This window comes from Mustela nigripes, chromosome 13, assembly GCF_022355385.1.
Source record: "Mustela nigripes isolate SB6536 chromosome 13, MUSNIG.SB6536, whole genome shotgun sequence".
Classification (NCBI taxonomy): Eukaryota; Metazoa; Chordata; class Mammalia; order Carnivora; family Mustelidae; genus Mustela; species Mustela nigripes.
Window position 1 is genome coordinate 11,414,873 of NC_081569.1, and position 16,541 is coordinate 11,431,413.

The 16,541-nt window shown below is 41.8% G+C and overlaps 1 protein-coding gene across 2 annotated transcripts in view; it reads left to right on the forward strand.

Moving 5' to 3' along the window:
- CHD2 (chromodomain helicase DNA binding protein 2) overlaps positions 1-16,541 on the forward strand; it is a 121,486-nt gene that overhangs the window by 67,676 nt on the left and 37,269 nt on the right. For both annotated transcript variants that reach the window (XM_059371630.1, XM_059371631.1), the window contains 8 exons: positions 845-994; positions 1,735-1,883; positions 2,863-2,959; positions 3,415-3,507; positions 6,901-7,071; positions 7,987-8,162; positions 13,030-13,071; positions 14,349-14,488. In XM_059371630.1, coding sequence (XP_059227613.1) covers positions 845-994; positions 1,735-1,883; positions 2,863-2,959; positions 3,415-3,507; positions 6,901-7,071; positions 7,987-8,162; positions 13,030-13,071; positions 14,349-14,488 — 1,018 coding nt within the window. The remainder of the gene's footprint in view (positions 1-844; positions 995-1,734; positions 1,884-2,862; positions 2,960-3,414; positions 3,508-6,900; positions 7,072-7,986; positions 8,163-13,029; positions 13,072-14,348; positions 14,489-16,541) is intronic.

Sequence of the window (16,541 nt, forward strand, 5' to 3'; positions counted from 1 at the left end):
GAGAGCTTTTCATTGTGTCTGCGTATATTAAATACACCTACTGATCAAAGTGTAACACAGAACTACTAGCTTCTGAGCATCACTTGTGTGCCAAGGGTGTCACCTTTGACATACATGATCAAATTCCCTAAAAATAGAAACCTCTTTGGCTTTCTTTTCTTCTGGCTCCTATGACTTGCTCTGTGCCTCCTGCCCCATATTTGCTGAGCTGTAAGACGCAGGCAGGTGTACTGTGCTTGCTCAGTCTCTGTTGTTGCTGAGGAAACCGGAATATGTGAGAGCCCGAGTCTTTCCCACATGTGGCTCTTCGGCCACAGGTGCTCTGGTTTTCTGTGTGCATGTGCTGTGCTGGTCGAGAACCCTGTGCTTCCCGGCCGTCCCAGCACGCGATCTGTTAGTGCAGTGTTGGTGTGCTCCTCGCCCACCTAACAAGAAAGTGTCCTTGCTCACACCGACTACCTTACATGGTATGATCCACCTTTACCCAGAAAGTAAGTGTGTAGACAACTTGCTGGAATGATCCCCTTGCTAATTACGTTCTGGATTTTGTTAATTGCTTGTTAACACTTACTTTAGCCAGGAGAGAACACTAATTCTTTTGTTCTGGTCGACTTATCAGAATCAGCTTGACTCCTTTGTCCCCTGCACTGACTCTTTCCGCTTATGAAATTAAAATTCCCTCTGCCATCAAGTCCCTGGCTTTCTTGTAGCCTCCATAAAGTTTGTCCATCATATCTCACTTTTCTCCACACCTGCAGGGGTTTCCAGGTATAAGGGCTTATTGGACTGTGAAAGTGTTTCTGAGAAGGCCACTGCATAAAGTAGTGTATTGCATTGTGTACAGGACTTCTGTTTCCTGCTCTCGACAAGGGCTGGTGGCCTGGGAATCAATCTGGCTTCAGCGGACACAGTTGTCATCTTTGACTCCGACTGGAACCCCCAGAACGACTTGCAGGCACAAGCCCGAGCCCATAGAATTGGTCAGAAGAAGCAGGTTGGTGGAGAGACGCATATGGACATGGTTTGGGGGAATCAGAAAAGGAGGGGTGGTTATTTAGCTCTTTTAGGATGTTTGTAAAATGCTTCTTTCTTGTTTTGCTTTCATTTCCCCAAGGGTAGAGCCTGTCTGTTAACTAGTAAGAGAAGGTGTCTTTGGGGCTAAGAGGAAATTCCTAGGGAACTATTCTATTTTTCTGTTTGGAAATTATGTCACTAGTGACTTCCAGGTTTACCCCAAGAAAGAGAGATGATGAATAGATTTAGAACTGGAATGTTTTTCTATTTTAATGTGGATAAGTTGTTAAATAATCTAACATTGTTCCAAGGTGGTCTACTTTATTATATGTGAGAGTGTTAGCTCTGAGCTATGTTGGGGAAATACATGCTTGTTTCCTTCATGTGTGAATCTCAGAGTCTGCTGTAGTAATGGGTAACTCCTAACTAAGTTTCATACTCGACCAAAGGTTTGGTTTGGTGAAACTTTATATCATGAAACTAATTATTCTTTAGCAAGATTTTTATCATTAGAATAGGCGGTAGTAACAGTTTTTTTGAGGCGGTTTTATTTAAGACTATAACCTGTTACAGTAAAAATATTAAGCCGCCTTTTGGATGAATGGCTTATAGTCATTTCTGGTAGAAGAGAAATAAGTTCTTATTTTTCCTCTTGGTTTTAGATAGAGGTAATTTTTTTTTGGTGATCAGGTATAAACATAACATTTCTTTCTTCTACAGGTAAATATTTACCGCTTGGTTACAAAGGGGACTGTGGAGGAGGAGATCATCGAACGGGCCAAAAAGAAGATGGTATTGGACCATCTGGTGATTCAGCGTATGGATACCACTGGCCGGACGGTTCTGGAAAACAACTCAGGAAGGTCCAAGTAAGTTCTAGAAAGGTGGAAGAGGTGGTCAGATCCAAGTCAGTTTTACATCAGCATTTGATAGAATTCGTCCTTCTAATAGGATTCTCTATAATTGACGTTATCTATTAGTTACCTAGAAGAGGCCAGGCCAAGACCACAAGAGGATGTCATTTTCATTTTATCGTGCTTTCCCTGTTTTTTCTTTTTTGCTTCTCAACCCTGTGCTCTCAGCTCTCCTTCCTCCTTGGCCTTCTCTCTTGCCTTTCTTTTGGCTCCGCATGTGACATTCGACACAGCAGCTGTGGCGGGTGTGTGTCCTTCCTTAGGCTTTCAGCCCAGTGCAGAGTTGCCTTGAAGGTATCAGTAGCAAGAATCTGCCAGATGGAGTTGGTGACTCTTTTCTTACTACTGGTAAAAATGTTTGTGTGGAGATTACTTTTCCAGTTGGAAACAGAAGGGTGTAGAAGGAAAATAGTCAGGTTTCAGTTGACTTTATTTAGAAGCACGGCTATTTCTCTGACCGAGTTCACATTTTGACCACATTGTTCAGTGTCTTCTGCGGCAGTCCTGAAGCTGTGTCACAGGTAGAAATCAAATGAGCCCTTCCCTAAATCCATTCAAAAGCAACCTAAATGGTAAAAGCTTCAGACCAGAGTTGAGAAGGTTGAAAATTCTTGGTGAATGATAACTTCCTGAGTCAAAAGACAAAGAGCAAAGAACTCTCCGCTTTCATGTTGCTAATTAAGTTTCTTGCTTGATTGTGTAATAGATGAGCCATCAGGAAAACAATTCATTCCACTAGGTTAGGTTTACCATCACAGACTCATCATGGGGATTAAAAAAAAATGAAATCTTTGAGAGATCATTCTTCTTGGGGCAGAATTTATGTTTTCACCAGTGATTTCACCGGTTTATGAGGGGTGGCTATTTTATAGTGGAACTTGATGGTGGTTATTTGACATTCCTGAGAGATTACAACTACCTTTTTTTTCTATAGCTCAAATCCTTTTAATAAAGAAGAGCTGACAGCTATTTTGAAATTTGGAGCAGAGGATCTCTTCAAAGAACTGGAAGGGGAGGAGTCAGAGCCTCAGGTAATTAAGAACGAGGAAAAAACTTTTTTTTCTTTAAAGGTTTTAATTATTTGACAGAGAGAAATCACAAGTAGACAGAGAGGCAGGCAGAGAAAGAGGAAGCAGGCTCCCCGCTGAGTAGGGAGCCCGATGCAGGACTCATTCCTAGGACCCTGAGATCATGACCTGAGCTGAAGGCAGAGGCTTAACCCACTGAGCCACCTAGGCGCCCAGAAAAAACTTCTTTGACAAGTATTTGTGAGAGTCTCAGTGTCTCTGGAAGCAGATGCTGAGTCTGTGTTAGAGGCTTTCGTAAAGAACAGTAATTACTTGAAGGATATAGTTTTTTTAACCCAAGTACTGTTTTAGGTGGATGGGATCCCGGGAAAGAAATTTGGTTCATTTGCATCGAGTGTTTTCAGTCCATACTGATGACTGTTGCCTCTTCACCGTATTGTATTGTTGGTGTCCCTTAGGAAATGGACATAGATGAAATTTTGCGCTTGGCTGAAACCAGAGAGAACGAAGTGTCAACAAGTGCAACAGATGAGCTTCTGTCACAGTTTAAGGTATGGAACTCACTGTGGGAGGGGGTCCTCAGCACCGATTCGTTAACTAGCAACCACTGATGTCTGCAAGTACTTCCTGCACGCAAGGCGCTCTGCTTTTCCTTTACCTGACTCGGCTCCTTTCTTTCTCATCCTGAGTTCCAGGGGTGTTATGAGTGTAGACGTAATCTTCTACGTGGAGGTAATCGCTGACGTGCTCTGTCCTGCCCAGAGTCAGGGGATAGAGGAAAAGTTAGCGAAGAGGGAAGAATGTGCCTCCATGGGACAGGTGGAGACCCAGATGGTTCAGAGCTCTGGGAAGCGTGGACAGTGTTGTGGAAGAGACAGTGATAGAATCAGCTGACAAAGAGGGGTCAGAGGCAGAAAGCAGAAGGTGGCAGTAAGCACTTGCTGACTTGGTGTTTTGTGTGTGTGTGTGTGTGTGTGTGTGTGTGTGTGTGTGTGTGCTGTTTTAAAGGCTATTATGGGTAGTATCTGATATAACAAAATTAAATGAGATCAGGACTAAGTGCAGAAGATGGGGACCAGATGAAGAGGAGGTGGCAGCATTGAGTGTGGTGGAGGTAATTTAAAAGCTCATAAAAAGTACAGTGAAAGTGATGTATGAGGATAGAAGAGTCAAGCAAGGAAAGGGTTTTGAAAGATGTTATAATGTCTCCAGGTTGAGGAGAGAGCTTGAGAATAGGGGGAGATTGGAGGTTTTAAGGCAAGGAGGAAAATTTGATAGTACATTGCCTTAGAAGAGACTGGAAGGGATGTAATAAAGACAGGTGGCGCAGTTGGCCTTCAAATGAAAAAGGGAAGTACACTTTAGGGAATAGGAGGGGAGAGAGTTGTGGGATTCCTTCCTTCGTGACCATAATTCCTAGTAAGCAAGTAAAGTAGAAATGATTTGGGACAGCCAGGGGTTGTGCCGGGTAGGAGGAACATGATAGGGAGTGAGCTGTATTTGGAAGGTAAGACTTCATGTTGGAGCTGCTCAGCAGGGTCCTATGACTTTCTCCAGCAAGTACATGAGGTCAGAGGGACTGATCATTTCATGGTCCCAGCGTGGTCCCAAGATGGGTTTGAGAGACTAAGGAGAGTCAAACTGGCAAGGATTTCCCGATCTCAGGTGAGAATATGGTTGAAAGAATTGGCATGGGTTCGTTCTGTATGGGTTAGAGAAGCAGGAGAGACCTGAAGGTTCCAGTAATGGTTAAGTTCAGTAGATTCTGTAGGATTGAGGGAGACATGAGTGAGGTGTTGGAAGGAAGCAGTACGAGGTCCAAGGTTGGCCACAGTTAGAAGTCGTCTCAGAGGAAGAACACAGAAGGAACTGTTGAATAGACCAGAGAACTCTAGGATCAGAGTCAGTGTGTTTGAGGTTTAAGGTGAATTACTACCTTTTCAAACAGACTCCACTTCCAGGACTGTTGCTCCCTTTTATTTTTTATTTTAAGATTTTATTTTTGTATTTGAGAGAGAGAGAATGAGCGGGGGAGGGACAAAAGGAGAAACAGACTTCCTGCTGCAGGGAGCTGAATTCTGGGCTCTGTCATCCCAGGAGCCTGGGATCCTGCCTGACCTGAGCTGAAGGCAGACATTTAACTGACTTAGCCACCCAGGTGTCCCTATTGCTCCCTTTTAAAGAGAAGTAATCTTCATGATAATGTTTTAGTCAGAATATTATATGATGACTTAGGTATAAAAATGTCTGCATATTGCAGGTTAATCGAAAGTGGTCAGCTGTTGACTTTTGCCTTGCTGAAGCTCTTTTGGCTGTTAATTTTAGCACCTGGTCAAGTGATTTAGTTCATAGTAGGAGTCTTCCTATCTAGGGGCTCTTTTATTTCTGGAGTGCTTCAGCTGAGTTGACTTTGTTTTTTCCACTAATCCTTTCTTTTTTTCCTTTTTCTCTTTTTTTTAACTCTAACATACTGGAAACATAGCAAAATTTTTTTTTGAGATAGCTTAAGATTATAGTTTTATTAAGTAAACATAACTAATAGTCATATTCCTTGCTGTGTGTATCAATCCCTGTTACAACCGTAGGATGAATTGGGCATTATTTTATTCCTTTAGAGATAAGGAACCTGAGGCACAGATAGGTCAAGTAGATTTCCTAAGGTCACACATGTGGAATTGTGATCACATCCTGGCAGGTGGTCTGGCCTGTAGTGTGTGGCCCATTCTGCATGGGTAACCATTCTGCATCCTCTTCAGAAAAGTTCATTTCTCAACTGCGTGAACCACTAATGTATATATTTACATCATTTATGTCATTTTCATTTGGCTGTTTTAAAGGTCAGATCTAAAGTAATTATAAATACTAGTTAATTTAAGAGATTGTTCAAATGATTCATTTTCATAAAACAAAAAAATGTTTTCAATCTAAGAAATTACACCTGTTGTCTTTGTCTTAGAATTTAAAAAAAATCTGATTGTGAAGATCATAGTATCTGTGATGGAAATTAGAGTTAATTGTGGCCCAAAGTCATAAACTTATGACTTCACTGTCAGTTCCAAATGACTTTGAGGAATGGAAAATCCAAAAGCTCTTTGTACTTGATTGTACCCTTAAAGACTGTGTGGGAAGGAATAAAAAAGATGTGGAGCCCATGCCCAGGGCCTGCCCCCTACTGCTCATAAGCCGGTGGAGCTGGTAAATGTATCTGCGTGTAGCTGCAGGCTTGAGTCTTTGAAATATATACACTTAGGTGCTTTTCTTTCTGGGATATACATATCTTTTCAGTACAGACTGATGCCAGGTAATAGGTATTTGGTATGTTGTAAATAGAGTATTCTTCTAGGTTTGTTTGAATTTTTTGCATTTTAAATTCTTATTTTGATTTCTAATAGTAGAGTACACTTCTGAGTGTATGAAATCATTACATACTTTTAGTTTCTGTACTTTTTTTTTTTTTTTTTAGTTTCTGTACTTCTGATAAAAATGAGTAAGATAGGTAGTTGGCTACTGATTGCTAGGGCTTTTAGTTATGCATTGTTCCAAATGAGTGCTATTTAATAGCAATTTATAATTTAGAACTGTAACTTCATGATGGATTGGTATTAAGTATTCAGCATTTGATAATCTAATAAGTAAACCTAAATTTTCCAGTTAGTATATTTACTAGAAAATATGTATGATTTAACTTATAAGACCATTTTATCCTTATATCTGTTTCTCTAATTTTTAGTAATTTCTGATAAACTTGGGGTTTGGCAAGATATTTGGGGGGGAGGATAAGGGAGAGATTAGCAGAAAATTGATTATCTGATTGTATAACATCATAGGAATTCTGGTACTACCTATAGAGTCTTAGATTAAAAATTCTGGGTGAGTTGGTGTTTTTAGCAGATGGTGTTTGGGAAACAGGGAGATGTCAGAGTGAGTTGTCCATTTGTTTTCAGGTTGCCAACTTCGCAACAATGGAAGACGAAGAAGAGCTGGAAGAGCGTCCTCACAAGGACTGGGATGAGATCATTCCGGAGGAGCAGAGGAAAAAAGTAGAGGAGGAAGAGCGTCAGAAGGAGCTGGAAGAAATTTACATGCTTCCTCGAATTCGGAGTTCCACTAAAAAGGTGAGCGAGGGAGTTGGAAGATAAGAAAGGACCTCTTAGGTCGTAAAGGCTACAGTAGTGCTAATTACTCAAGGAAGAGGCTTCGCACTGTTACCTGGTCATGGGAGGCAGGAATTTTATAGCGAACCTAGCAGAGGAAGATAGAAAAATGTGGAGTGCCCGAGTACACCCATGAGACATTTGAGCTTTGTAAATTGGCTCTTGGTGAGACGAATGGATGGGATCTGAATTTGGCAAGACATTTGCATTTTGCTGTGGAAATCAGAACCTGTTTGGCTCTAACTGACAGTGCCTTTGACTTTCAGAGCCAGCCTCTTTTTGCCTTTAAGTATCTGTGGCACTTGTTATAAATACTTACTAAGAAATTATATAACCACACACAAAAAACATACATATACTTCACAGCTTACAAAGCACTGTTACAAGCATGATCTCATTTGATTTTTGCAGCAACATTGAAGTAGGTTAGACTAAGTTTTATCAGCCAGTTTGTTAGACCTAGCAGATCCTGTTCACTAATGGTCGCTGGTATTGATTGAGCAGTAATTGTGTGCCAGGCGTAGTTGTGCTGTTACACTGTTGACTCATTTAATCTTCATGAAAACGCAAGTAATAGGTAGTTATCCCCATTTTACAAATGGAAAACCAAGGTACAGAGGGGTAACTTACCTAAGGAAGTAAACAAACCTACAATTCAAATACTTTTATTCCATTTCACTTGTCATTACATTGCACTACGTCTGTGGAAGGTAACTGTCCCAAGCAGATGTTCCTTCTTTACAGGACACCTGCCTCCACATTGGACTTGTCCAGTATGATGAAAAGTTCTGAGTTCTAAAGAATTAAGATGGGCTGGTTTTAGTCCCTTGGACTCTTGCAGCTGGCCCGTGCTACAATGTGACTTTGCCTTTTCAGGCTCAGACAAATGACAGTGACTCTGACACTGAGTCTAAGAGGCAGGCGCAGAGATCCTCTGCCTCTGAGAGCGAGACGGATGACTCTGATGATGACAAGAAGCCGAAGCGCAGAGGGCGCCCCCGAAGCGTGCGGAAGGACCTTGTCGAGGGATTTACTGACGCTGAGATCCGAAGGTTGGTGGAGGGTCTGCTTGCTCTCTCTGGAGTGTGCGAGGAGGTCATGCTGCGAGAGGTGGGCTGATAGCGTTCCTGACATTGAAGACAGGGTGGGCAGGGGCTGGTACCTGCAAGGAAGGCAGGGGATGGAGTCATGCCCCAAGTCTTCAGAAGACTCTGCCCTGCAGGGTTTTCCTCACGTGAGCTCGCTCTCGCATTGCACAGCTCTTGTTTTTTTCCTGTTCTCTGGTTACTCTGAGCGATTTCACCAAAGTCCAGCCAAGGCAAAAGAGACAGTTGGAGGCAAACTTGGCCTGAGCCTTTACTTGTTTTTATTTAAGAATAGGAATACATACATGCAAACATACATAGAGACGCACACCTGTCTGTGTGTATTAAAGAAAGAGTGTGAATATAAAAAATTAAAATGGTACGGATAACGCTGCCCTCATACCCCTCGTCTCTGAAGTTCACTTCCTGTCAGTGTTAGTACTGATGCCAGTTTGGTGGTGGTTTGGTTTCTGAGCACCCAGAATACTGTTCTGCAGCCTTTTTCCCGCGTCTGATTGATTTTAGTATCTGATTGATGTAGTATCTTACTGTGTCTCTATGTACTGCACGTTGTTGGTATTTAATTCACACACATCACCCTCCGAAAAGATGAAAAATTGTTGCATAAGCCATTTTTCCAACCACTTTGCATGATATTTTTTATTTTAGGCTAAGAAAACAGTATGAAGGCAGCTTTCTGAGCCAATCCATATTGTAATTAAATGAGATAGTCTTCTAGGTCAATGTGTTTTAAACTATGAAGTCTTTATTTTCCTCTAAACGTTACCATTGTTTGTTTTTTCTTGCTTTGTTTAATTTATTAGGGAAAAGTGTAAATATATACAAACATTGACAGATGAGGGTATTTACCCCCATACTTACCATGTTATTATCTTAACCATTCTGAATTTGTAGTCGGTCTTCTATGTAACATCCTCTTCCTTCTTACCCTCAGGATTATTTTCAAAAGGATATGTATTCTGCTGTAGGTGCACACAGTGTCCTACAGATGTTTGATTCTGGGTTGAGTCTTCCATTTCCTTACTCATCGTCTCCCTGGTGGTTCTAGCTGTTACTGAAAACGGGGTGTTGAAGTCTCTACCTGGTACTGTTTTGTCTATTTCTCCCTCTGCTTTGGCCAGTTTTTGCCTTCTGTATTTGGGGGCTCTCGTTAGGTGCATGCATTTTATAGCTGATACGTCTTCTATCTGATGGATTGGCCCTTTTGTCCTCATAAAATGTCCTTTTGTCTCCAGTAATAATTTTTGTCCTAAAGTTCATTTAAAAAATCTGGTATTAGTATAGCCACTTCAGGTCTCTTTTGGATATTGTATGCACATTATCTTTTTTATTTCAGTATGCCTGTCTTTGAGTCTGGCTTGTGTCTATTGCAGACAGTATGTAGTTCTATCATTTTTAAAAATCTATTCTTTCAGTCTCTTTCTTTTGAAGACTTTATTTATTTATTTGACAGAGATCACAAGTAGGCAGAGAGGCAGGCAGAGAGAGAGAGAGGAAGCAGGCTCCCCGCTGAGCAGAGAGCCCAATGCGGGGCTCGATCCCAGGACCCTGAGATCATGACCCGAGCTGAAGGCAGAGGCTTAAGCCACTGAGCTACCCAGGCATCCCTCAGTCTCTTCCTTTTGATCAGAGTCTTTAATCACATTTACATTTCATGTATTTATTGACAAAATAGAATTTATATCTGCATTTGGCTATTTTCTTTATGTCTTGTGTCTCTTTCCTTTATTCCCCCACTACTACCATCTTCTGTGTTATGTAGGTTAGTTTTTAATATACCATTTTAATTCCCTTGTTTTTCTTGGTGTTTCTCATTCTCCTATACAGTTTCTTTTACTATATTTTCAAAGTTATTTTCCTAGTGGTTGTCTTCGAGATGATAATTAGTACCTTAACTTAGAATTGTGTAGTTTGGATTATTATCACCTTAATTCTAATGGTATATTAAAATTTTACTCCAGTATAACTTCATTCCTCTCCCCACTCCTGTGTTGTTATTGTCACCGAAGTTATATCTTTACCCTTTATAAACCTGTCAACACAGTTTTTTTTTTTAAGATTTTGTTTATTTATTTGACAGAGATCACAGGTAGGCAAGAGGCAGGCAGAGAGAGAGGAGGAAGCAGGCTCCCCGCTGAGCAGAGAGCCCAATGAGGGGCTTGATCCCAGGACCTTGGGATCATGACCTGAGCCAAAGGCAGAGGCTTAAGCCATTGAGCCACCCAGGCACCCCTCAACACAGTTTTATAATAACTGCTTTATGCCGTTTTTTAAAAATCAGGAGAAAAGAGTTAACAAACAAAAGTACTTTTATGCTATCTCTATACTTACTCAGTTACTCTTCTTATTTTTTTGTGTGGATTTTATTTTATTATTATTATTTTTAAAGATTTTATTTATTTATTTGACAGAGAGAGAGATCACAAATAGGCAGAGAGACAGACAGAGAGAGAGATGAGGAGAAGCAGGCTCCCTGCTGAGCAGAGAGCCCCATGCGGGACTCGATCCCAGGCCCCTGGGATCATGACCTGAGCCGAAGGCAGAGGCTCAACCCACTGAGCCACCCAGGCGCCCCCTTTGTGTGGATTTTAGTTACCGTTTGGTGTCCTTTGATTTCTGCCTGAAGGATTCTTTAGTATTTCTTTTAGGGCAAGTCTGATAGTAGCAAATTCTTTATCTTTGTTTATTTGTGAATGTCTTAATTTCTTCTTTGTTTTAGAAGTCCAACTTTTGGACTTTCTCAGGGAGCATTTTCATTGATTGCTTTTTTTTCCCCTGTGCATGGGTCCTACTTTTTTGTTTTTGTGTTTTCTATAATTTTTGTTGAAAACTGGACATTGTAAGTAGTACAGTGTGGCAGGTGTGGAAATCAGATTTCCCCTGACAGCCAGTTTGTTGTGTTTGCTGTTTGCTTTTTATCGTTTAGTCACTTTCCCGGACTAGTTCTGCGAAGTCTGTATTCCTTGTCATATGGTTTCAAGTCTCTGCTCATCTAGCTTAGCCATTAGCTAATGGTTGGACAGAGATTTGCTTAAATGCCTCAAGCCGGTGTGTTTATCGGGGGCATGTTTTCAGTGGTCTGGCAGGCATGGTACGGCTCTGCCTCGTTATCAGTTCTTGCTTGCACAGAGCCTGGGACTGGTTGGAGGTGACAGGTGAACCACTTCAGGTCTTCCCTGTGCATGCACACGCCCTTGCTCTGATGCGTGGTTTTATAGGTTTTCAGGAACACGTCAGCTTTCCAAAGATCCCTGTGGGCATTCCCATCACTTTTTCCTTTTCAGTTTTTGGTCATCCTGTTCTTACCCCAAATTGGTTATGTTGCCTGAAGTAGCTATGGTCTTAAAGCTTTGCTTCTAATTGTTTTCACCAATGAACTCTGGACGGTCATTTTCACAGAGAGGTCAGGGAATGCAGGCCTGAGAATGGAGCTTCTCAGGGTGGTGCCAGGTCAGAGCATGTTAGCATGTTCTCAGGGAAGAGAGCTTTGGGGTCGCTCCAGGCCTGTTCTCCCTCCTCCAGTGGCTGATAGGCTGCTGCTTTGGACAACTACTGTAGTTACAAAGATGATGGTCTTCCAGGCTGGCTTGGAGTGTGGAGAGAGGAGCATGGCAATAGAGCAAAGGTAAAATGCCAGAGAGCTTTCAGTTCGTTCTTAACTGAGTTCCGGCCGTTTGCTTGAGTAAACGCCAGAGTTCTAACAACGTCCATAGGGGGCAGTGTTTTGCCAGTGTTCTTTCTGCTTTCATGGAGGAGCAGAATTTCAGAAGTTCTTACTCCACCATTCCAGAAATGCTTCTCCCTCCTAGGATTACTTCAAAGCAATCCCCAAACATCATATTATTTTATACATGAAATATTTCAGTGTATATTAATAAGGAGAAGTGTAGACTTGAGGAATACGCTTCACGTTCACTTTCCCATGTAACACTTTCCTAGTCCTTCTGTCCATGCTCTTCCTTAGTATTGATTCCCAGCCGTGGGCCTGCTCATTCCCGTCCCCTTTTTTTTAGTTGCTGTGTTCTCTGTTTCCATTTATCCCCCCAAAGTACTTCACCTTACATTGTTGCCTAACCAGACGATTTCAGTGACGTGGACGAGTACAGTGATTGTTGCTTTTCAGTGAAAGTGTTAGTGATTGGTTCTAAGGAGGGAAACAGATGACACGGTTGACGTACAGTAGAGTTTAGGCTAGAGATCTGTGGAAGGATTGTTTGGATTTTTGTTTGGAGACAAGGTCGGGAAGAAGAAGTCAGCAGAGTTTCCAAAGTAGTTTTATCTAAGAAGTTTTAAATCACATGTTTATTTTACTTTGCCTTATTCCCGGAAGTATTTGAGGCAGTCTTAAAAATCTTACAGTTGTGTTATGGACCAGAAAATAATAAATATTACTGTATGGAATATACAGTCCCTAGATAGAGCTCTTAACCATGTTGGGGTCTTATCACAGAAGTTGGGGTTGAATCATTAATTACGTAAATGTAAACAAGTTTATTCCATAAACTTGTACCTTCTAAAAAAGGGTACTATTAGAGTTAGATCACCGTTATCTTTTACATCCCTTAACGGTTTCTTGATCAGTCATTGAGAATTAACGTTGATCTTTCATTTTACTGCATCTTTAGCACTCATTATTTTAAGCGGACCAGTTTCAAAGCCATTCAGCATTCTTTTGTTGAGTGGCAGTTACATGGTTTGGGCTCAGTCTGTTTTCACACAGTGTGTGCGGCATGGTCCATTCGCCACAGCATATGTTGCACTAACAGAGCCAAAGCCTCTGTTTTTTAATGTGTTTTATTGATTGTGTTCTCAGGTTCATCAAGGCATATAAGAAGTTTGGTCTCCCTCTTGAACGGTAAGCTCCTTCGTCACCTGTTTTTCACGTTTATTATGTAGCAGGCTTTTTTTGGGGGGGTACTGTTTCCCACTTCATACTAATGCTGGGAATTTTTTTTTTTTCATCCTGGAAACATTCTTTTACAAATATTTATATCTTGTGTGATTGTACACGTCCTTTTGGGGAGGGATGCCAAAAATGACCATCTGTACAGAGATTTTGCTTGAGTGGACAGGAAGCAAGTACATGCAGAATACAGGGAAATGATTTCCAGAAGAGATGTTCAGATAATTCCATTTGGAAGAATGCACGTATTTAGTCCTTATTTAGTAATGTAAATTCGTGATTTTGTAGTCTTCTACTTCTTAGTAGGGTGTCATGGGGATTAAGTGTAATTAACATCTTGCCAGCAGGAACTTACTAGAGGGTTGGCTGTCATTACTATTTTACAGGCATTCAGGAAATGAACTCAGAAGTTGGATTTTAACAAAAGACTACCTCAACTAGTTCATTATTTTGCTTTGTCCAGAATCAGCAATATAGCCCATACATAATAGTATTGACTTGACGGAAATAGCAGATGCCTTTCTCTTCTTCCTGATAAACTCATGGAGTGGAAGGAAATTACAGCCTGTGTGTTTTGTGTTTGTCTTCTCCATTTGGAGAGAAAGCCGTGATGGGTAGCAGTAGTAGCAGTGGAGCCAAGAAGGTCAGGTGCACCTCTCCAGGGTTGTTGCTGGCCACCCAGGATAGAATGCTTATCTGAGGTAGGGACCATAAAAACCACCACGGTGTTGAAGAGTGCCTCTGGCCCCTTCTGGCAGACTGATTTTTGGACATTGGTGTGTTCTCATGCTCCGTATGAGATCACTGAAACATACTGTACTTTGCTTCTAGGAATTTTGTAAAGAATGAAAGTAGGCTGGAGAGAGGAAAGTGAGCACAAGGCAGCAGAAGAGTGCAGACCGCCTTGGCACTTCTACTGCACTGTCAGGCAGTCCATCTAGTTAAGCAGAGAAAGCTGACTCCTTCCCCTGTGTTCTTTGAAATTACTTTGTGGGCTATTCCAAATCACAGTTCCTGATGATGGAAAATGAGTGGGTTAGCCCTCAGAAACTGTTGGAGGCTTTCTTGCTGGAGCCTTGGAATGATCAATAAAGTTGAGAAGAATGTAATGTGGTTTTTCTTTTTTTTTTTTTGCAGGAGCAGGCTTATATGAGCCCAGGGGTATCTCCTGGGACATTAGAGAAGTGGGCACAGGGCCTTGATCTGTCGCTGTATTTGTCCTTCCTCAGGCTGGAGTGCATAGCACGAGATGCTGAGCTGGTAGATAAGTCTGTAGCAGATCTGAAACGCCTGGGGGAACTGATTCACAACAGCTGTGTGTCCGCCATGCAGGAGTATGAAGAGCAGCTGAAGGAAAACGCCAGCGAGGGTAAGTTCTCCCAGACCCAGCACTTGCGGACTGGGGATTGTGCTTCTATTGGGCTTTGTTTTTGAAGAACAGGCTTCTATCCCATGCATCCCAAATCCTTTGAGGTGCGTATTCTGACCTGCCCTGATGTGAGCTCAGTGTTGTAAGATCCCAGAGATCTGTTCCCAAATGAAGTCGATTTGCAGAAGGTGGGGAATGGAGAGGAATGAGCGATGGAAGTGGTTTCTTCTGATGTTGCTACAGAAACCTTAGATTGGTTTGAATGATGTAAAGTCTTCAGTGGGCAGAGCCGAGTGGATGCATCTGTATTTTGGCTGCAGATGAGGACATTACAGATCACTAGCGTCACGAGTCGTCTTGGTTATACAAGTATGGATGGTGTTATGGCGGACTTAAAGGATTTAGAGAGTTAATTGTAATAAATAAAATATGGGGTGAATATTATAAACATTTTTGTTACAGTGAGATTTTCCTGGCACTAGCATTTGTTACAATTGGGCTGGACGAGTTATCCCCTCACAGCCGTCTCATTTGCAGGGGAGAAGAGCAGTGTCTGCCCCTGAGGGTCTGAGTGGTTCCTGGCTGATTCCATTCACCGGAAGCACTTAGCATGGTGTCTGGCTTGCAGTGTTCACTGACACCAGGGAAGAATTATTTGTGCTTTAGATCTTCTTTTTAAAGATAACTACTGAAGGAAGGAGAATTTCAAAGTGTCCTAAGTGTAGTCAGAATTTTCTTTAGATTTATTTTCCTCTTTTTTTTTAAAAAAGAAATTGACGTGGTTTGGACAGTGCTCCATGTACATGCTTTTATTTATTTATTTATTTAAAAAAGATTTTATTTATTTATTTGACAGACAGAGATCACAAGTGGACAGAGAGGCAGGCAGAGAGAGAGGGGAAAGCAGGCTCCCCGATGAGCAGAGAGCCCGATGTGGGGCTCGATCCCAGGACCCTGAGATCAGGATCCAATCCGGAGGCAGAGGCTTAACCCACTGAGCCACGCAGGTGCCCTGAGAATACATGGTTTTAGATAGCATTCAGAATACACCCAAGAGTCAACTTTAAGTTTACCATGTTTTCATTTTTCATTGTAATTGTTGTGAATAAATTTTACATTCACAAGGCTCCAAATTGAAAAACTGGTAACCCTATTTCTTGGATCTTTCTAAAATGAGAAAATTCATATTACAAAAAATGAATAGATCATGTTTTGTCGCTTGCAACACAAATACAGCAAGCACACTCTTCTGCACCTTGCATTTTCCATCTCATGGTATATTTTGGAGATAGTTCCTTCTAACAGGCTCCTCCCGCCCACATCCCTCATTCTTTTTCTTTTTTCTATTTATTTACTTGACACAGAGAGAGAGATCACAAGCAGGCAGAGAGGCAGGCAGAGAGAGAGGGGCACGCAGACTCCCCGCTGGGCAGAGCCTGACGTGGGGCTCAACCCCAGGACCCTGAGATCATGACCCGAGCCGAAGGCAGTGGCTTAACCCACTGAGCCACCCAGGCGCCCCCCACATCCCTCTTTCTTGATGCACTTTGTTTTTCCGGATCTGGCTGATTGCATCCTCCTGCCATTGCATAACCTGTTGCCCCTACCTGTTACTTGTTGTGAACTGGTGTTTAGTGTACTCTGGATCTAGGATGGCATTTCTAATTCAGACGGAAGATTTTTTTTTTTTTTTAAGATTTTTTATTTAATTTGAGAGAGCGAGAGAGAGGGAGAGAAAGCGAATGCGTGAGCTGGGGAAGTGGGAGAGGGAGAAGCAGACTCTCTGCTGAGCAGGGAGCCCAATGCGGGACTTGATCCCAGGAACCTGGGATCATTGAGATGAAGGAAGATTCTTTTTTTTTTTTTAATTCTTTTTTTTTATTATTAATTTTTTATTTTTTATAAACATATACATTTATCCCCAGGGGTACAGGTCTGTGAATCACCAGGTTTACACACTTCACAGCACTCACCAAAGCACATACCCTCCCCAATGTCCATAATCCCACTCCCTTCTCCCAAACCCCCTCCCCCCAGCAACCCTCAGTTTGTT